Genomic DNA, 22087 nt, shown 5'->3' with positions numbered 1-22087 from the left:
TTTCAAAGGCTAAACCCTGCCATTATGGGGTTGCTGGGTTGGGCGGTGGCCAGAGAAGAAGTGTCAAGTGGATGCCTGTCTGAAGCGGCCAGGAGGGCTCTGGCGCGGTGGGGGGCGCAGCAGTACCAATCTGGGGTCTTAAATAGAGCCCCTGGGGGAAGGGCAGAGCACTGTTCTTTGCCTTGTCCTGCCTGGATTATTGCCGCCGCACCTGCACCACCCACCTGGAGCCCTCTGACCGCACTAGGAGTTTATTTTGGGACCTGCTGCCTACATTGGATCCCACTAATGTCACAGCTCCTCTGTCCCTGGGCAAGGAAGGGACTGTTTTTAGAGAAAATATGGTGCCCGATCTTCATGCCGGGGATGGTGGAAGTTGACGTAACGTGGGTTGGGTGGGGTTGGGGGGGTGATTCCAGAGCTGTTTTTGAGGACCGAACTGTGGGCAGTGTGCCAGGTTTTGTCACTTGTTAGCAAGGTTCTTTCTTTGTGCTTACCGAAATGATGTGAGCAGTAGTACACGTGTTATAGCTTGGCGGAAGACGAGTGTTTTTTTGTGGTGTGCGTGGGTCGCATTTACAGTTGGAGCCTTGTATTGTAAAATTGCAGTGGGCCCCCATGTACAGTTAGAGCCATGTATATTGCTTACTTATCTGAGGGTCCGGAATGTAGGCTTCTTTTGTTTTGGAGGGATGGTGGAATCCTCGCCTGTGGTGGGATAAGAAAGATAGTTGGTGCTGTTACAGGCTTGTACTGCTCCCCATGATACCAGTGCTCATCCAGCTCCCCCATGCCACCTCAGGCACAGCAGACACTCAGCACTTGGACACAAATAATGCACAGAAGACCAGAAGTAGAAAGAAATTGGCTGTAATGAAAAAATACACCAGTGCATGGGAGGGTGCTCACTGCTCTGCCCCTCTCAGGCCTGGCTCATCTTTATGTACAAATGGAGTAGCTGAACCCATTCTCCGCCCATGACACAGCATGTATAATGCACATATGATAACCAACAAGAACAGGAGGAACATGTGGAAGAAAAGTACATTTTGCAACTGCAGGCTGTTTCTGCAAGGCAGGCTCTGGCAGCCTTGGGATTTGAGCAAGCAGCTTCATCGCCATGTACATTCTCAGGAGGGGCTCAGGCCTGAGGCATCATGCATTCCACAGCTCAGCTACGCGACCTCATTTGGCATGGGTGTTTCAGCTGTAGAGCAGTCCGTCTGCAGGCCAGTCTCATTGCATCAGATGTATCTCAAGAAACCAAAAGAAAGTGCAGTATGAGAGATGGTAACAGGTGCATTTTAGGAACGTCTGTGTTTTCCAGGAGTGATTCCGGGGGCAGGTCTGGTTTTTGGTTACAGGGTGAGGCAGTACTGATTGAGAGACATGGTTAACATGGCAATGAGGCAGGGGCTTGTGTGTTGTTGCTTTTTCTTGATTCTGTTAAACAGGAGGGAAAGGAAAAAGGTGCCGTGACTCTAGTGCAGAAAGAAAAGGGTGGGGGCAAACATTTTTTCTCAGAGTTGGCCCCCTTTTTCATTCAAGAGACAAAAGGAATAGTTCTGTTTGTTGGACACATGCACCTACAGGAGCAAAGGAAAATAATGTATTAATTTGGTGCATATATGAAAAGGAGGGAAGGTGAAAATGTTCCCTAGGTATTTCATTTGAGGGAAGGGGACAAGGATTGAAGCTCTGTGTTTTGTGGGTCATTGTGGTGAACTGAAAATAATTTTGTAAAAAGGGGTTACTGGGTAAAAACCCACCTTGTGAAGGGACTGCACTTAATTTAGAAAAGGGGGGATTCTGTTCTGAGGAGGGAGAACGGACCCAACAACATTGGCAGCCATTATTTCTCTATTACAGGGCAAACACTTGGGCACAGTTTTGGGCTCACTCCTGAGTACCAGTGGGGCAGAACAAAATGGAGTGACACAGGTGGGAGGATCATGCATCACAGTGTAGCCCCCTCCCTCAAGGCCACAGAGGAAGAATGTGGCCCCCAGGGTGGACTTCCTCCCAGCAAAGAAGAGGTGAGGGGTGGTACAGCAACACCTCCCTCACTAATGGTGGTGGGGGTGCCACACACCCCCACTCAGACAATGGGTATTGGCCATGGTGCGGGAAGCTCAGGTCCCGCCGGGGCAGAGGGAGAAGGGGACTCAGACATTCAATACCCCACTGGTAGCAGCAGGCAGCCGAGCAGTCAATTCAGCACGCAAAATAAATGGGGGCATCCCAGGGGCCTCTCTGGGTTATGGGGGACATCGACAGGTGGGCCCTTTGGGGACAAACCTTGGGCAAGGGATGGGCTTTGGGGGAGCACCTCATCTCCAGGGCATCAAGGAGGAGGGATTGGGCCTGTGGAGGAAATGCTGGGGGCTGGCAGGGAGGGTCTCAAAATCAGAGTTGGGTAGCACCAACCGGGGCACCCTTTCCACAAGGGCAGCATCAGAGGGGGAGCCTTCACAGGGTGAGCAGGTCACAGTGGTAGCAAACTCAAACCCACTGGATATACCAGGAGGGGCAGGAGCCACCACGGGAACAACGATGGCTGTGCAGGGGGATCTGGCGAGCCAATCAGGGGCGAAAATTCACAAGTGAAGGGAAGTGTGATCAGTAACAGGGGAGCAAAAGCACCGGAAACAACAGCAACAGGCATTGGGGCCATGCTGGGGGGTGGGGGGGGCGGGAAGGAAGGGCAGTCCACAGCCCCAATTCAGGCATCAGCACCGGGTATGCTTACCTGGCATGTGCCTTTGGAAACTAAAGAAAAAATATGGAAAGAGAAATCTGTTAACATATTTTTACTCTTAGACTCTAGAAGTGTAAAGGAGAGTAAGCAGGCAAAGAGGGGGAGTAAAGACAAGAAATTATTTGTGGAAAGATCTCTGGCTAACTGGGTAATTGGTTTTGCAATATTCTTAGCCATATTGTCGGAAAAATGTCCTCAGCTTCCTCAGAAATTGTGGTCATACAATCATTTGGTTTTGACATTGTATCATGATTGCATATTTGGCACATGGATGGTATACGAGGAAACATTTAGAAGTGCAAAGGCAGGCAATGCGGCACTGGACTGGGGATGTAGGGCGATCGATCTTTGGAATAGCTGCACGGAACCACGCCCATCAAACAGCAAATGGTTCACGCCACGGAGGCAGGGTCAGCCCTTTCGGAACAGCGGGGACAAAAAAGGGGCATGTTGGCATAAAACAAATCCTCTTGCGAAAGACCAGTGTGCAGATTCAAGCATGTCTGTTCATTTTGAGGGATGTCAGGCCACGGGGAAGCCAAATGCATCAAACGCAGCAAATAGCGCCAGTACGGGCAGGGTGTACCTCGCCCTTAGGAGTGGATGTGTTGAGGGCATGGGCAAGTGGTTACCTTTGGGTGGGAGATGCCGCACTGTTAGTAGAGGGATTTTTGCAGGTCTTCCAGATACTGGTGGAGGGGTTCAAGCCCCCCTTGTGCCAGAGAACCAGAGATTGGCCTAGTAACAACCCTCAATACTGTAAGTGGCCAAGGAGATCAATATCTGGAGATTTGTGGATCTATTTTCTGAACCACCCATGAAGTGGTTGGTATTATCCCCGCTGGGCATTGTCCAGAAAAAAGAGCCAGGGAGGTATAGGTTGATCCATAACGTATCATTACCAAAGGGGACGTCATTGAATGTTGCCATTAATGATGACTTGTGCTCTGTAAGTTACGCCTTTTTTTTCTCAGCAGTAACACGGCTGTGACAGATGGGAAAGGGGGCTCTGTTAGCAAAAGCAGACATTGAGGCTCCATTCCGGTTGCTGCCAGTACATCCAGAGGACTATCACTTTCTGGGTTTTCGAGTAGGGGGAAAATGTTACTATGACAAATGCTTAGCTATGGGGTGCTCTATCTCATGTTCTTACTTCGAGACATTCAGCACATTTCTCGAATGGATGACAAAGAAGCAATGTAAGGGGGCACATGTCCTGCATACCTGGATGATTTCCTGTTTATGGGGAAAAGGTGGCACAGAGGAGTGTGCCAGGACCCTAAAAACATTTCAGGGGGTGGCGGAAAGAATCGGGGTGCCACTGGCAGCAGAGAAGACAGAGGGTCACACCTCCTCCCTTTGTTTTTTGGGCATTGAGATTGACTGAGAGGCAGGCGAATGGGAATTCAGGGAGGCAGTAGCTGTCTGCCTGAAGGCTAAGGAGGTCACCTTGAGGCAACTACGGAGTCTGGTGTGTCAGCTGAATTTTGCACTCAGAATTATTCCTCTGGGGAGACCCTTCTCTCGGTCCATCGCAGGGGTTATGTCAGGTTTCAGAAAAACACATCACCACACCAGTTTGTCCAGGGAGCAGAAACAGGACCTGATGATATGGCACTGTTTTGGGGGATTTTAATGGGATACAGGTCTGGCCAGAGGAAATGGAGTGCAACTGTCAGTAGGGCTCCTACACAAATGCTGCTGGGAGCGTGGGCTTCGGGGGCCATCTAGGGCAACAAATGGTGTGGACAACGGTGGCCAGACTGATGGAAGAGTGAGGGACTGTGTAAAAATATAGCATTCTTGGAGCTCTTTCACATTATTGTAGCTTTAACTATTTGGGGGAAGGAGTTAGGGGAAAGGATGTCGTTTTTTGGGTCAGACAGCATGTCGGTAGCCTGCTCAATCAACAGTCCCAGAGCGACATACCCAATGGTACTAAGGTTACTTAGGAGATTGGTCTTGCTGTGTCCAAAGGCCAACATTTGCTTACAGGCTAAACATCTGTCAGGTGTCCTTAACAATGCAGCTGATGCTTTGTCCCATTTTAGAATGCAGGCGTTCCAGTGATGGCTACCAGGAGCGGACCTAGCAATGTTTTCCTTCCCAGAGACACTTTGGGAACTTGATGCCTGGAGTTGGCATCTTTGATAGTGGTGTCATTGTCAAAAAAGACAAAAAGGGCATACAAAAGAGCAATTGGGGAATTCAGGGAATTGTGTATGGTACAGGGTCTGGTGGAAGACATTTTCCACAGGAGTGCTACCTGAAAATGTCTGGGTCACTTATGCAGAGCGGGTAAGGGTAGGGGTGGCCAGAGCAAAGATAGCGGCCATTGGGTTTTTTGTGGGATTACAAGGAAGGTCCCCGCCATCCACCGATTTCACCATAAAAAGGCCTTATGTTGAAAGAGGGCGGTGGCACCAGGGGGGGATAGTAGGAGACCCCTAGATCTGGATATGGTAACAGCAATGGTACGGGTACTGGGGGGGGGTCTGCAGAGATGACAGGGAAATTGCGTTATTCCGGGCAGTCTTTGTGATGGCATATTTTGTTGCCTTCAGGATTGGAGAGGTGGTGGGGGGTCCACAACTGACATTTCCGGAGAGCTGTCTAGGGGCGATTTGTCTTTGGCGAGGAGGGGTCTTGGCCCACATATGGTTGAGAAACTCTAAAACAGATCAAGAGGGAAAAGGGGCCAGGGTGACAATGACGGCACATACTATGACTGACATCTGCCCGGTGGGGAGGCTACAAACATATTTGAGGTACAGGGGGGATCAGGCGGCCCGCTGTTCTTGCACAGGGACGGGCCGTGCCTATCCAGGTACGTTCAGGAAGATTTTTCAAAAAGCTTTCAGGCTGTCGGAATTGAAACAATATTATGCCTCCTATCGTAACAATTGTATGTGTATTGGCCTACGCTAAATTGTCTAAACATCATGTGCGAACAAACTCCACGGCAAGGTCTTGACCTTAGAGAAAGTAATGTAAGTCGCCATCTTGGATTGAGCCGCCATTTTAGGTTCTCTTGTTATGTAGAAGTCACCCTGAACATCAAAATGGAGGCCAAATGACATTCCGAGTAAAACTCTGGCCGTTGTGACCTCCGTGCAACTGAATAATTAATATGCCTGCAGGCCACTTGTCGGGGTCGCGAACTGAGACCTTGTCCTACCGTTGATGTACAACTATATCAGTGAAACTAATCGAAATGTATATATTAAAGGATTGACCTGGCAAGGAACCCAAAGACCTGTTTCGCAGAATGGTTAACCCACAAGAGGGTTGGCTCAGGGCTAGACAAATTGTATAAAAAGCCCGGGTATTCCAATGTGCGGTCTCTCTCACTAACACATCGAACCCTCGTTGAAGTTCGTTATGTTACTCTGAGAGCCGAATAGCTATCCGTTTGTCAATTGACTTGGTAACTGTTGTAGCTTTTTAAATAAAGCACTTGTATGTTTCTTTGTAACCTGTGTTGGTGTGTTTCTTTTCGGGCTTCCCGGCCTCATATTATTGTTCTGTTTTCACAAGGCAAGCTGGGCCCGAGGGGGTGGGATTTGTCCCACACTATTTTAGGATCGGGGCAGCCACCACGGCCACGGATTATGGGTACGGAAAAGGGCAAATCAAGGCATGGGGTGGTGGAAATCCCATGCCTACAAGGGATACATCAGGCCACACCTTTTGAGAGTTAGGATAACAAGGATGAGGGGGATAAGTATGAGGGTACCGATTGGTGGGAGAATGAATGCACGTGATGGAATACCGTGAGATGACTAACGTGCTGTTTTTGTGTCATTTTGAGGAAGGACATGATGAGACCAGTGGTGTGGGTTGTGGGATACTCGTTCATATGAAGGATGGATCAAACAGTGCGAGAATGACCAGGGTTTCTGCCTGACATGTCAGCCTTGGAAATCCACTGGATTTATTGTGGGGGGGCTGCAGGTGTGCAGGGTGTCTTCTTTGGTGGAATAAAAAATAAGGAGGGGCTACCGAGCCTCTGTGTTGGTGATTTAGCCCATTGGGCGGAACGACCTGATGAGGTTGGGAAGGAAGGAGCTCATTAGATACTTGCTATCTTTGTTTTCTTGGTTTGGATCGGCCTACCTGGGTGCATTGCTTGCTTAGTCACAGATTGAACTGGGGGTGTCCAGGCCCGGCGCACCCATAGGAAATGTCGGCACGAAACTTGAACAATGATCTTGCCTGGATGGCGATCGGCCAGGTAGCGCTTGCAAATAATCAGAAATGGTCTGTTGAGGGGCCCAGGAACTTGTCACCAAGACGGGGTGCATATATCCCAGCACGGACCTGAACTATTGTTGCAGAACTATTTGGGCAGGATAAGAACATTTGTACATTTGGGGGGTGTGGGCATGGACTGGTGGGTCCACGCCCCGGTGGCAGGTAGGGGAGGACCAGGAGGACACTGAGATCCCTTTCTGGTGGGACTCCAGAGCCCGAAGGGGGCATGTCGACTGGAGGCTCCCGGCAGGTGAGGGGCACGGCAGGATCGGGGGCAGCCAGGCCCCGTAAGAAAGGGGGCTGCCTCCCAGTAATGCCTCCTGAGAGGTGCATGGTGAGGAGGGGACAGGGCCTCACCACCATGCAATGCTGCAGTGGGTCGGAGAGCCATGGTCCGCCTGGACCACTTACAAATAGGAAGTGTTGTAACTAATGTATGGATTATTACTATTTCTTGGAGGAATGTCACATTTTTGGAGTGTATTAATTAATGTTTGCTGTGAAATTAAAATGTGGCCGGTTTTGGCATCCAAAACGATACATGTCACGTGTGTTCACTCTTCAACTAGTCATGTCCCCCGTCCACCTGCTCGGCCCACAGAGGCAAAACCCCGCCATTACGGGGTTGCTGGGTTGGGTGTCTGGGGGGCAGCCAGCAAAGAAGTGTCAGGAGGATGCCTGTTAGAACCGGCTCCCCAGTGGTGGGACGGGGTGGTTTGAGGCCTCTGGTGTGGTGGGGAGGCACAGCCGTGCCAATCTGGGGGCTTAAATCTTAAATAGAGCCCCTGAGGATGAGGAGAGCTCTGTCCTCTGCCTCGTCCTGCCTGGATTATCGTTGCCACGCCTGCACCACCTGCCTGGAGTCCTCTGACCGCACTAGGAGTTTATTTTCCCATCCCCACCCACCCTTCTTCTTGGAGGGGCAGAGGGGTGCAGGTGGGGGAGGACCATGGGGACACTGAGATCTCTTTCCAGGGGGACTCGGAGCTGGAATGGGCCACGGCGACAGGAAGGCTCCCGGCGGGGGAGGGTTGCGGCGGGACCAGGGGGCAGCTTGGCCTGATAAGAAAGGGGGCTGCCTCCAGGTAACGCCTCCCGAGAGGGGCATGGTCGGGAGGGGGGTCTCACCATCACGTGACGCCCCGGAAGGTCGGATAGCCATGCTCCGTCTGGACCCCTTGCCAGGAGGAAGTGTTGTAACTTATCTATGGATTATTAATAACTATGTATTGGAGGAACGTCACATTTTTTGAGTATATTGATGTTTCTTGTGAAATTAAAATGTGGCCGGTTTTGGCATCCAAAAAGGTACATGTCAGGTGTGTTCACTCTTTACCGAGGCATGCTTCCCCCCTCCTCCCCCTTAAGCTCAGTTTCTCGTCTGATTTCAAGAACAGTGTTTGTGAGAGAACATTAATTCTTTACCGGGTGGAGGATCGTTGAAGCTATGTTCTGTTCTGCTCTGTTGTTTTTATGTTACTGGAATGTATACCTTGCACTGATGATATTGGCATGGTCTCCAGAGGCTTGGTGTAGATGTGTTTTTCTGGGGCAGTGCCTACGATCGTAGAGGCTTTCCCAGTGGCGGGTGTGGAGGTGGCAGGGTTGTGTGGGAAGTGTTGTGAAGCTGAAAGGGGCAGGGTGGCATGGGAAGGGGTAGGGTGTTGTGCAGCTGAAAGGGGTAGGATAGCATGGGAAGGGGTAGGGTGTTGTGCAGCTGAAAGGGGTAGGGTAGCATGGGAAGGGGTAGGGTGTTGTGCAGCTGAAAGGGGTAGGATAGCATGGGAAGAGGTAGGGTGTTGTGCAGCTGAAAGAGGTAGGATAGCATGAGAAGGGGTAGGGTGTTGTGCAGCTGAAAGGGGTAGGATAGCATGGGAAGGGGTAGGGTGGTGTGAAGCTGAAAGTGACAGGGTAGCGTGCTAAGAGGCATGGTGGTGTGCAGCTGAAAGGGGTAGGATAGCATGGAAAGGGGTAGGGTGTTGTGCAGCTGAAATGGGTAGGATAGCATGGGAAGGGGTAGGGTGTTGTGCAGCTGAAAGGGGTAGGATAGCATGAGAAGGGGTAGGGTGTTGTGCAGCTGAAAGGGGTAGGGTAGCATGGGAAGGGGTAGGGTGTTGTGCAGCTGAAAGGGGTAGGATAGCATGGGAAGAGGTAGGGTGTTGTGCAGCTGAAAGAGGTAGGATAGCATGAGAAGGGGTAGGGTGTTGTGCAGCTGAAAGGGGTAGGATAGCATGGGAAGGGGTAGGGCGGTGTGAAGCTGAAAGTGACAGGGTAGCGTGGTAAGAGGCATGGTGGTGTGCAGCTGAAAGGGGTAGGATAGCATGGGAAGGGGTAGGGTGTTGTGCAGCTGAAAGGGGTAGGATAGCATGGGAAGGGGTAGGGTGTTGTGCAGCTGAAAGGGGTAGGATAGCATGGGAAGGGGTAGAGTGTTGTGCTCTGAAAGGGCTAGGATAGCATGGGACGGGGTAGGGTGTTGTGCAGCTGAAAGGGGTAGGATAGCATGGGAAGAGGTAGGGTGTTCTGCAGCTGAAAGGGGTAGGATAGCATGGGAAGAAGCATGGTGGTGTGAAGCTGAAAATGACAGGGTGGCGTCGTAAGAGCAATAATGGTGTGCAGCTGAAAGAGGAAGGGTGGTGTGCGAAGAGGCGGGGTGGTGTGCACCTGACAAAGGCAAGGTGTTGTGCAGCTGAAAGTGACAGGGTAGCGTGGTAAGAGGCATGGTGGTGTGCATCTGAAAGGGGCAGGATAATGTGGCACGCGGCATGGTGGTGTGCAGCTGAAAAGGGCAAGGTGTAATGGGAAGAGGCAGGCTTGTGTGCAGCTGAAAGGGGCAGGGTGGCGTGGTAAGAGGCATGGTGGTGTGCATCTGAAAGTGGCAGGATAATGTGGCACGCAGCATGGTGGTGTGCAGCTGAAAAGGGCAAGGTGTAATGGGAAGAGGCAGGCTTGTGTGCAGCTGAAAGGGGTAGGATAGCGAGGGAAGAGGCATGGTGGTGTGCAGCTGAAAGTGGCAGGGTGGCGTGGGAAAAGGCATGGTGGTGTGCAGCTGAAAGGAGCAGGGTGGCATGGGAAGAGGCATGGTGGTGTGCAGCTGAAAGGGGCAGTGTGGCGTGGGAAAAGGCATGGTGGTGTGCAGCTGAAAGGGGCAGGGTGGCGTGGGAAAAGGCATTGTGGTGTGCAGCTGAAAGGAGCAGGGTGGCATGGGAAAAGGCATGGTGGTGTGCAGCTGAAAGGGGCAGGGTGGCGTGGGAAAAGGCATGGTGGTGTGCAGCTGAAAGGGGCAGGGTGGCGTGGGAAAAGGCATTGTGGTGTGCAGCTGAAAGGAGCAGGGTGGCGTGGGAAAAGGCATGGTGGTGTGCAGCTGAAAGGAGCAGGGTGGCGTGGGAAAAGGCATTGTGGTGTGCAGCTGAAAGGGGCAGGGTGGCGTGGGAAAAGGCATGGTGGTGTGCAGCTGAAAGGGGCAGGTGGCGTGGGAAAAGGCATGGTGGTGTGCAGCTGAAAGGAGCAGGGTGGCATGGGAAGAGGCATGGTGGTGTGCAGCTGAAAGGGGCAGGGTGGCGTGGGAAGAGGCATGGTGGTGTGCAGCTGAAAGGGGCAGGGTGGCGTGGGAAGAGAAATGGTGGTGTGCAGCTGAAAGGGGCAGCGTGGCGTGGAGGTGGAACATAGGCGTACGTGCAGTCAATCTCTCCAAGGCTCCCTCCAAAGCGGGCCTGGTAAAGGAATCCCTAAAAATTATGTTTTTGATCAGCAAAACAGACAAGGGGTCATAGTTTTAAAAGATACCACCAAGAGTAAAGTGCAGAGTTCCAAGTGCAGCCCCCTCTACCTCCATGAACACAGAAGCCAACAGGGAAATCCGCTCAATGCGAACTCTCATAAAAATGGAGCAGTGCTCTACCATGACGTTAGTGTACACGGGGGTGTGTCCTGTCCTCAAAACATTCTTAATGCAATACATTCTTGCAATAATTATTAGAACCCTCAAATGCATCCAGCAATACGACTGTCGAGTTGGTATCACTGGGAAAAGAACCATCCAACCACTGAGATTTAGCTACATCTGCCTTTTTTATTTAGCTAAGAACGTAGATGTTGTGTTTTTAGATAAAGCAAAAAAAGGGTTTTTTATATGAGAAAGTGCTCATACGCACAGGCTCAATCTACGTGAGCTGATCGCGTAAATCGCTCCCAATGCGTGATGGACAGAGCCCAACGCACCAGTTATGAAAAATATAAAACAACATTTAAAAAAAAAAACAAAAAAAACACGTTTGCTGACAGCACCGTGCGCTCCTCGATGTATCGCGGGCCTGGAATGATGTCCGCTGGGTCTCAGCGCGGGAAAGGCGTGATGCCGGGGCGCTGCTGCCGCTCCACGCGGACCCTGGGGTGTCAGAAGTGACCCCCCTGTGCACGCCGATTACCCGTGTTTTACGGGAGGTGCACCTGGTCTGTTCGGGCGGTTCCCTCAGCAGATGATTCCTCCTCGTGTATTTGGATTTCGGGGTGTGGGGTGTGGAAGGGTTCGCGCTGTAGTACCTGGGGACGGCGTTTGGGAGGGAAAGTACTGCAGCGGTGGTTTGAAGACTGATCTTTTTTAATTATCAGTTAAAGGCGGCGAGATCGCGAGGCCTGGTTGCGTTTTTAAAAGCCTATGTGTGAATGCGAGAGGTGCGTGTCGGTCTCTTTCTTTGAATGCGTGCGCCATGCACCGATCTGAACACTTGGACATATCGACTTTCCCAAGGAGGGGGTGGGGGGCGAGCGGGGTCCTCGCCGACTTCTTCTATGAGCCCCGCGCGTTCCCACCTGTGGCGCGAGCAGGTGCGAGGGCTGTGGGTAGGGTTCGGGGCCGCGTGTGATCCATATATATTAGGCCTTTGCGTGCGCATGCACGGCGCGATCGAGCGCACCCTCACAAGGGGAGTGCGCGCGCTATTACCAGCTAAACGATACCTTTGCAGTCAATGCAATTCGGCCTCTTAAGTGGGGAATGAACGTGTGTTCATTTCGTTGTGCCTCTTGTTGGGCGGCGGCGCGTTCACTGCCAGGGTCTCTTGAATACAGCCGCGCATGTGTTCTTTTCTGGCTCGGTTTGGGCAACGGGCCCGCTGTGAATAGCCGCCTCCTGCGATCAGGCAGGTACAAAGGCTGCTGGGCCGAGTCCGCGAACCCGATCCCTGCTCGGGCGCCAATTAAAGTCTTAGGCCCCATCTGCTGCGCGCCCGCCCGACCGCCCGCTCCACAGCCTTTGTCTGCCACCTCCAGCTCCTTCACACTGCACCGGGCGCTAGTGCAGGAGGGCAGGGCAGAGATCTGCCACCCGAGCACAGGCTCCCGGAGTGCCTGGCTGGCCGGCCGGCCGTGGCTGCTGTGTGTTGGCTTTCCTTGTTTCGCGCAATCTCTCCCCCACTCGACCTTTCGCGTGGAGCTCCTTATAGCGCTTACAATTCATGTTTGGCCCGTTTTACCTAAGTTTTCTCATTCAATACACACAGCATTGTCACCACCAGCACACAACTGAGTGGAGTGTGGAAAGCGGGAGGAGAAGTAGCTCATTCGTTTGGTTTTTGCGCTAAAAGAGTGACACGGCGCTGTTCGTTTTCCGCTGGGCGTTAAACTTTATAACAACCCCAACACACGCAAGGATCTCTCAATATTACTTTTCCTTTCGACGAGAAAATGGGGGCGCCCTCCTTTCCCGCCCCCCAGTGCCAGTGCTTTCGTTGAAGCCTGAAGGCCTGATTTACTACGCGTTTTTCAATGGGGCTTCCCCGTTGAAAAACCGTTTGCAATGAAGCATTCTTCTACAACAGGGCAGTTCGTTTGGACCAGCTCGACTGTCTGTCTGCCGTGGCTTCCTCCGGAGACGGGCGGATCCGAGGGCACTGCGCAGAATATGTACCTCACATGGCGGGGGGCAAAGGAGCCGGCGCTTCCAATACTCACATTGCGCTTTAGTTACTGTGTCCGCCTCTTAAGTTTTCGTTTCCCACCAATTTCTTACTGGGTGTACGGGGATTCGATGCGCAGGATGATGTCATTATCGTCAAGTTATTGGTGATTTTCTGCCGCGTCTCTTCCAGGCCTGGAGGTGCTTTGCAGCGCCGACTTGTAGTGAAATCGATGTGAACAACTCTACCTACCTACCTACCTACCTACCTATCGAGATAGACGGCTAGGCAGGTGCGTGGATGAACAGGGGCTCCATAGAGAGATGAAGAGAAAGGGGGCAAGAGGGGCAGAGAGGTATGCCCGATAATAAAAGGTTACACAGACAGCGCGATGGGTAGGCGGGTGGATACAGGCTTACACGGGCAGAAAGACGGCTAGACAGACAAACAGACAGACAGATAGATAGACAGACAGACAGACAGACAGACGGGCAGATGGATGGATGGATGGGTAGATAGATAAATAGATAGATAGATAGATAGATAGATAGATAGATAGATAGATAGATAGATAGATAGATAGATAGATAGATAGATAGATAGATAGATAGATAGATAGACAGACAGATAGATAGACAGACAGGCAGACAGACAGACGGGCAGATGGATGGATGGATGGGTAGATAGATAGATAGATAGATAGATAGATAGATAGATAGATAGATAGATAGATAGATAGATAGATAGATAGATAGATAGATAGATTCAGACAGCTAGATGGGTAGAGACAGACGTGCAGACAGATGAGTGGATGGATAAAGAGATAGACAAGATGGACAGGCTGACTGACTTACCGGTAGATTTACCTGGGCGTGCTGGATTGCTGTGCCCTGGAGCGGATCCGCCAGGCGACCACTGTGCCGCAAATTGAGGCTGGCAGCAGCTCCTCTGGTCATTGGCGACATGTGTCAGATCGGGCAGGAGGATGGACGTGATGGAGAGTCGGCATTACCCTGACCTACCGAGCCCCCCCAAACTCCGCACCAAAACCACCATGAAAAACATACCACCTACTCTCCAAACGTGTGTACACAAACGGAAGCGTGCTTTTGTGAGTCTGCCTGTGTTCTGGTTTCGGTGATGCCTGGTTTTCTGGCGGCATCCGTGTCTGGCTGCATCCCCTCTTTTTCATCGGTGCTTGTTGATAAGTGGGCATCCCGCCATACCCAGGTTGAGACAAGTCGGTGTCCGCGGAGCTCCCGCTCCCGAATATGTTGCCGTTATTTGCCTACAAGCCCAGCGACATTCCTCTCCCGCCGGAGCATACATTGCAGGAGACCTACCTGGGAGGAATGGGGCGGGAGTTTGGGCCGCAGTGAATTACACAGAGCAGCGGCGTTGTTCGCTTACTTGGCCGCCTGTTATTTAATCCCGGGCCCTCGTCCGCACCGTGGCGCGCAGCGCGGGTGTGTACAGTGCGGGAGGGGGCAGAGGTGTCCCACAGGATGCAGACTGCAAGTGACCAGCAGCCGAGCGCGGTGATGCTGGAGCGCAGTGCACCCACTTCCAGCCTTCACTCTCGCGTGCAGACACCCACCCCCATTACTGTTGGGAGCAGAACACCCCCACTTAATGCACTTTACCCCCTTGTTTTGGAGTTGGGGGTCCGTGAGCTAAACGTCTTCGCTGTGTTTGTTAGATCCTTAGTCTTGTGAACGGTCTGCACGCCCTGTACTGGGGCACGAATGCTTTCCTGGCGTGGCCCGCTGTTGCGCATGGGCTCTGGGCTGGTGGGGCGCTGCCCTGTGCGCCCCTCCGCATCAAGGCCACCAAAGTCTTTCGCAAATGCACAGACTTGACACATTTGAAGACCAGCCATCGGTCGCCCGTGTGTGAGGTTTATGTTAAAGAGCTGTTGTGCCCTCACTTGTGTTTGTGTTTCCGACTGGCATCAAGTCCGAAACGCTAATTTTCTGACGTCCGCGGAAACGAGAAATTAAGGGATTGGGAAAGAGCCGAGGCTAGGAACGTGTCTGTGGGGGGCGGGAGCGAGGTGGCACGGAATGGGGTATTACAAAAAGGCCGGCAAGACTCTGGAAAGTAGGGAGAGAGAGAGAGAGAGAGAGAGAGACAGTGAATAGGGAAACTATGAGGTGGGGAAAGTGAATGCGAGCCAAGAAGAGGAGGAGGGCGGGAGAGGGGCAGAGTGACAGCGGGGACAGAGAGGGGGAGGGAAAGCACCTCCTCTGGGCGGGCGAATTTCAAACTCCAATAAAAAGTCTTGGCTCACTGAGAAAAAAAAATGTTCCCCTCTGTTGACTGTTGGAAACGAATTGAGCAATTATCTGGTTTACCTTCCCCTCTTGGAAGTTAACGATTGGCGAGGTCTCGGCTGGGTTATTGACACAACACTTCCCGCGCGCCGGCCCGTCAGGAGGAGCCATGTGATGCGCCGGCCGGGTTCAGAGGGGGCCCGCGGGGGCACGGCCAGGAGCAGGACGCCGACACCGAGGCGCGTCTACTCCCCCACTGCAGACCAGTGACAGCGGGAGGCGGCCACTCAGGACCATGGACAGCGCCTGCCCGCACGGAGCCACCACCAAGCTCTTCAGCACCACCGTGGCCGCCAGGGAGGGCCTGTCGGCCAGAGGCACCATGATCGCCGGCTCCAAGCCCCTGGCCTTCTCCATCGAGAGGATCATGGCGCGCACCCCGGAGCCCAGGAGCTGTCCGGGGCCCCACCTGCTGCCCGCCTCCAAGGGCGAGGGCAAGCACGCCCTGCACCTCGGGCCCTCGTCCCTCCCCTGCGTGATCCCCTTCGTGCCGCTGACCTATGACTCTTGTAGAGCCGGCCTGGAGCTCAGGAAGGGCCACCCAGTGACCCCCAGCGCCTTCAGCTGCAACGAGCTGCTCAACTGCGCGCTGGCCCTCAAGGCGGACCTCCCGCGGGAAGCGCTGCCCCTGCAGCAGTACAAGGTGGTGCGGCCGCGGGTGGTCAACCACTCATCCTTCCACGCCATGGGGGCCGCCTTCTGCTACTTCAACCGCGCCGAGGGGCCCTGCCACCCGCCGGCCGGCGTCAACATCCACCCAGTGGCCTCCTACTTCCTGAGCGCGCCCCTGCACCCTCCGCCCAGGAACAAGCTGGCGGTGCCCGGCCTGGAGAAGTACTCCCCGGGCCTGGCCTTCAAGGACTTGTCGCAAGCCCAGCTCCAGCACTACATGAAGGAGAGCGCCCAGATCCTGTCCGACAAGATGGCCTTCAAGCCCTCGTCTAAGTTCAGTCCATCGGGTGCTGCGGGGTGCAAGCCCAAGGTCTTCACCTGCGAGGTGTGCGGCAAGGCAAGTGCTGGGCCTGGGGGCACAGGGGCTGGGGGCGCTTCTAAGGCCCTGTCCCGCGCGCTTCTCACAGCTAACCGGGCTCTCTTCTTCTCCCCCACAGGTCTTCAACGCACATTATAACTTAACACGGCACATGCCGGTGCACACGGGAGCCAGGCCCTTCGTGTGCAAAGTGTGTGGCAAGGGTTTCCGCCAAGCCAGCACGCTCTGCCGGCACAAGATTATACACACCCAGGTAACGGAGCGACGCTAGTACCGCAGTCAGTAACTGCGAGGTTATAATAATCTTACTAGTAGCCACCTTAATTAAAGAAGTGCAATAACCGGGTGTGATGATAATATCAGGTTTCTGTATAGCGCTTTGTGTCTGATTCCACCCGATTCGAAGTGCTGCAATAATGCCTATATTACAAAATAATGGCACTCAGTTTATCCACTTGGAAAGAGCCTGAGTTGACGTTTAAATACTGGAATCGAACTTGGCTGCCAAAGGCTGGTGGCATTTCAGAGGCAAGCCATTAATGCCTGCACTTTCTTCCCAAAATGTGACATGGCATATATGGTATAACGCGCGCGTGCGTGTGCGTGCGTGTGCGTGTGTGTGTGTGTGTGTGTGTGTGTGTATACACACACACACATATTCACATATTATGGCTGTGTGTGTGCATATAATGTAAACAGATGAATATGTATGGGCGTGATAGATAATGTGATTTTATTTTGGCTATGGTAATTATATGTATTATTGAAATTAGAGAATTGAGGATTGGTGGGAAAAATGAGTACTTAATCAGACCACCTCGGAGCAGGGAACCGCGCAGCCGCTCTAATTAGTGAACTACTAAGAGCACATGAAATGAGGGGGTTCTATGGGCGCGTGCATGCAGCTTTGCGATGGCACCGGCGTGCTCTGTAACCGGCGCATTTTGCACTTGGAGTTTGCCGTGTGCGGGTTCGCTTGCATCTGTATTTTCGAGAATGCATCGCAGCTCGGCCAGCTTCGCACTGGCGGCTCTGCCACTCACTCCGATAACTGTGTGTCCTCTCTTCTCTTTGCGCAGGAAAAACCCCACAAATGCAACCAGTGCGGCAAAGCGTTCAACCGCAGCTCCACCCTGAACACGCACACGCGGATCCACGCCGGCTACAAGCCCTTCGTGTGCGAGTTCTGCGGCAAAGGCTTTCACCAGAAAGGTACGGAGCGGCCCCTTCCCCTTTTATGGGCAGGAAACCAAATTCGCCGGCTCAAGACAAACGAGAAATGAAAGACCAAAGCAGGCAGCCACCGCCCCCTCCCACACACACACCGACACTCCCCAGCCTCCGTACTAAGGTCAACTTTTGATGTTGGCTTGTTGCATTGACGTGCGGATATCCGCTGGACACGCACATTTCATCAACACGACCTTTCGCCGCACTCGCGTGCACTAGCCGATGCGGGGCTAGACATTATATAATGCCCGATTCATGCAATACTTGCCAAGTTCAAAGTGTATTTGCACTGCTGAAAAGTGACTTTGCACTGCCGACACAAACCCTGATTCGCGGAACCAAGCAAAGTGTATTTTTGCCATGCAAAGTCCAGGCAAAGTCATTTTGTACTGCAAAAATGACAATGCGCTGACTTTGCCCGGACTTTGCGCGGCAAAAATACACTTTGCGCGGTTCCGCGAATCAGTGTTTGTGTCGGCAGTGCAAAGTCACTTTTCAGCAGTGCAAAGTCACTTTGTACCGGGCAAATATTCCATGAATCGGGCCCAATATCTAGATAAAGGGATGTCACTCATACAATGGGGGCACTCGAGGCCGGCAGTGCTTAGCCACAAAGACGCCCCATATCCGTCAGACTAACTAGTAACGAGAGGGCCTGGTTCAGAGTGCCTTTACCTGGGGGTGTGATCCGACAAAAGACCCGCGCCTCTTAAAATAAGATCAATATGTCCACGTAGGAAGGAACCGTCTGGCAGCCCCATGGGACTTTTCAGGGGCCTGATGCACACGGCGATTTTCAGCGGGGTCCCATTGGAAACGCTTTGTGAATCAGGCCTGTAATAGCGTCTTAAGCAGCGCGCCTTAGGCGGCCCCAGGCGCTAGCAGAAGAGTCACACGGACAGAGGGACAGACACTTGGCGCGGGAAAAGGCGTGTGTGCTGGGGGAGTGTTGAGAGTTGCAAGAACTCGTAATAGTGATAACCTGTTAACGGGGGCAAAGGCAGCGGGTTCTTGAATGTATTTGACTATTTATTGTTTTACGGAAAATGAAAGCACGGGGTCTTCCAGATACCGGAACCTTACTGGGCCGTGTCGGGTTGCTGGCTGCTAACATTCCGTGCTTGACAAAGAAAGCCGCGTGGGCTTGCAGCGAAGCCGCGGAAATCAGAATTGCCTCGTCGCAACGCCGGCGCCTCTCTGCAGAGCCTCGCGCTGTTTGTGATGCCCCTGAGAGCGGTGTACTCCTGTGAAGAATATCACTCATGTGTGTGCGGAGGACGTGCTGCTCTGTCAGGTCGCCCGCCATCTAGCCACCCCCCCCCCCTGATATAACATTCGTGATTTGATATGACAGTGTTCATTAAATCAGGTAAAATACACAAAGGAGTGCAAGTGACGGGCCCGTAACAAGCGCACGGTCTGGCGGAAAAGTAACGCCAGCGGAGCGGCCTGCAACAAATATGGGCGCTATTATCAGGCCAGAAACATGTTTAGAGCCATGACGAACATGGAATTAAAAGAAAATGACATGTTCACTAAACGGGTACAAGACGCGAAATGGAGAATTAACATCAAAGTCATCCCTACGGATGGCTGAAGGCCGCGGAAAATCGAGCCGTACAGCCAAACGCAAATGAAATTATAATGTCTGCGAGCCACAGGTCGCAGTTCAATACAATGCCAAATAAATAAATAAACATCCGCGCGCCAAGTTGTTCCCGAACATCGACGCCAAGGATCTAGAATGGTTATGCATTAAACAAGTTTTCTGTGTGAGCGATTGTTTTGTCCTGTTCGTTTTCAAGACGGACTTTGAATTAACCTGGTGTTTTGGAGTTTATTTTTAATCCACACCATGTAGTTTCCCCAGACAAAACCAGGGGGCACCTCGGCGTTGCACAAGTTCAGATGCCCCCCCAGCAGCAAAAACACCCCACGGAGGGTAGCTCAATCTGGGCTCTTGTTCTGTGAGAGGGAACGCAGTAAACTGTATTGCACTAAATAAATAATCAAAGTGAATGGAACTTTCTTAACATTGCAAATGTAAATGTTGGAATGACACTTTTTTTTTGCAGAAGTCAGCAGCATAGGGTCGTTCTCTTTTTATCCTTTTTTTAACGCATATTGCTCACAGGCCAGGTGTTTTTTTGTTGAATTCTTTTGCACTTATGAACGCTTCTATAAACGTAGTTTGGCCGGGTTGCAGAAAGGCGCATGTTACGCAAGTCTGTTTGCTCCCTCTTCCCCTCGAGTAGACTTTCTGTGGCCTAGGCGGTCATCGTTTCAGGGCTGTCCTTGTGTTCGGCCTCTCTGCCGGACACTGAGGAAGTGGGAAACCCCGGAAGACATTGTGCAAATATTGAATTAGTGTGTGTGGGAAGGGGGGGGGGCGAGGGGTGTTCTGCGACCACGATGAGAACACAACGGAGAGGGGAGAAACTAAAGTATCATACAGGCAGTGGCTGGAGTGCGTGATAGCCAGTGCCCGGATTTCATAAATTGCACCGGTGCTGGGCAGTTTGCACCATAACGACACGTTTTCTTTGCGCTGTTCAAATGGTGATAATGAACTGCAAAATTATCCTGCAATGGTGCATGTTTGCCTGACGCTGGTGCAATTGATGTCAGCCGGTCTCTGGCGGGGAATGGGGGGGGGGGGGGGGTTAGCTGTGGTCAGTGATTGCTTGTTCCAGGAATAACGAGGGCGCCTGTGTGTGGACGGGGCCAGCTCTGACCTCTCTGCTTTACTTTTCTCAGGAAACTACAAGAACCACAAGCTGACGCACAGCGGCGAGAAGCAGTTCAAGTGCAACATCTGCAACAAGGCGTTCCACCAGGTGTACAACCTGACCTTCCACATGCACACGCACAACGACAAGAAGCCCTTCACCTGCCCCACCTGCGGCAAGGGCTTCTGCCGGAACTTTGACCTCAAGAAGCACGTCCGCAAACTGCATGAAAGCGGCCCCCTGGCTGGGGCGCTCGGGGCCACGGGGGACCTCCTGCTCCCGGCTCGGAGCCCCAGCCCGTGTCCCTGAAGTTGCACCAATTTAGAGGAAGCGAACGTGACCGCCCTGCCTGGAGCAAATGGAGGTGATGTTGTGGGTCCGCGGAACTCATTCGCGGACTTTAGGCGTGGGGCAAAAATGTTAATCAAGACAATGGCTGAAATTCCCCCCACCCCCACCGCCCCTCCCACCAGGGGGTAATCGCAATGCACCACGTGGCCTCCATTGCATACCGGACACCCGCTCTGAAAAGCATGCCCCCTGCTGACGGGTCTTTGTGTGTTACCCGCAGTGTCTACGGCGAAAGCACCCGAGGGCTGGATTTCGTTCGGTTTTCGTTTGTTTGTTTGCCCCATTTCCTGCAGAGATCTGAACAAAGAAAACATTTCAGAATTTTGAGACGCAAAACCAAACAAAAACTGACTTAAAAAGAGAGAAATCATTTTCTGTATTTATTGAACGATGTATTATTGCGAGGGGACGGCGGGCCGCGTTTATCCCTTTGCCACCTTTATCCTTTTTTAAATGTGCATCTCGACTTCCGTTGTGATCGTTTGTTGTCACCAACACGCCAGATGTGGCCTGGTCCTCCACTTTTCTACCTACACGTTTTCGTGTTGATTATCTTATATAAATATACTTATAAATATATAAATATTATATATGGAACGAGCCCCGTGAAATATGTGCTAAAGCTCCCTTATCATTGAACGTGTATTTGATTATGTTGGACAGTTGTGCAAATAAACCCTGGTTTTGGCAAATGCCATTGCACCGACGCGAGGCTGCAATGGGATTGTTGTGAGTGTCGCAGGGCGGTCGGTCCCTCTCTCGCGGGAGGATGCGAACACGAGCTGCTGCATTGGGGAAGGCTGCAGCGGGTTCTGGGGTTCCAGGAGGGGGGGGGGGGAACCAAACCAAGCACTTTTGATGTAACTGGTGGCGGGCCCTTGAGTTATTGGTGGGGTGTTGATGGGGGTGGCACCAGTACATCGGCTCCAAGGGCACCCAGGATGGCTCTTGTTTTCCTGCCAGCGCACTGACACAAACTGTTAAAGACTTTAATTAAGAGGGGTAATTAGTTCCGATTTATCAAAGGCGGGCTTGTTACACCATTAGCGACTGAGCACGCTCTCTCGGAGATGCCAGATGAGCCCAGGTGGTGGAGGAGGAGGAGGAGGGCGGCAGGTCCGCGAACACCACCAGCAGCCGGCGGACCCGCCCAATCGGCCGCAAGCTGGCGCGAGAGGGCGGATGTGTATAGAGAGCCCGGGGGTTCAGGGGGGCACGTCACACACTACTTGTACCAGAAAAGCCAACTACGAACACACCACATGCAATCTAACAGGCAGCGCTTGAATGAATATTGTTGGATTTCGTGCCCGTTTCCACTGCGGGATAAGCGCTGCACTCTGAGCTGTTTAGTCACAAAGTGTGCAAAGTGAACCTGGATGCGGGGCGTGAGGTCCCGCACCGGAAGCGGGCACTGTATGATCAGCGGCGGGACGGCGCCGGCGTCTCAGAACGCAGGGACGTGGCCGAGGGGTTAACTCGATAGTGCGAAACAATTACAGGATTAGCGCTCGCCTTTAGCAATTACCAACGAGCGCTATCTCTGT

At 52.5% G+C, this 22087-nt stretch overlaps 1 protein-coding gene across 1 annotated transcript; it reads left to right on the top strand.

Moving 5' to 3' along the window:
• The first annotated feature begins 15190 nt into the window (after positions 1 to 15190).
• Positions 15191 to 21203, top strand: FEZF1 (FEZ family zinc finger 1). The gene is made up of 4 exons (XM_069629093.1): positions 15191 to 16248; positions 16349 to 16483; positions 17310 to 17442; positions 20218 to 21203. The coding sequence occupies exons 1-4, from the start codon at positions 15475 to 15477 to the stop codon at positions 20496 to 20498; spliced, it is 1323 nt and encodes a 440-aa protein (XP_069485194.1). The 5' UTR covers positions 15191 to 15474; the 3' UTR covers positions 20499 to 21203.
• Positions 21204 to 22087: the final 884 nt, after the last annotated feature.

Source organism: Ambystoma mexicanum, chromosome 12, assembly GCF_040938575.1.
Source record: "Ambystoma mexicanum isolate Mex_15411 chromosome 12, UKY_AmexF1_1, whole genome shotgun sequence".
In the NCBI taxonomy this organism is placed as follows: Eukaryota; Metazoa; Chordata; class Amphibia; order Caudata; family Ambystomatidae; genus Ambystoma; species Ambystoma mexicanum.
This window is presented reverse-complemented; position numbering and strand designations above follow the sequence as displayed.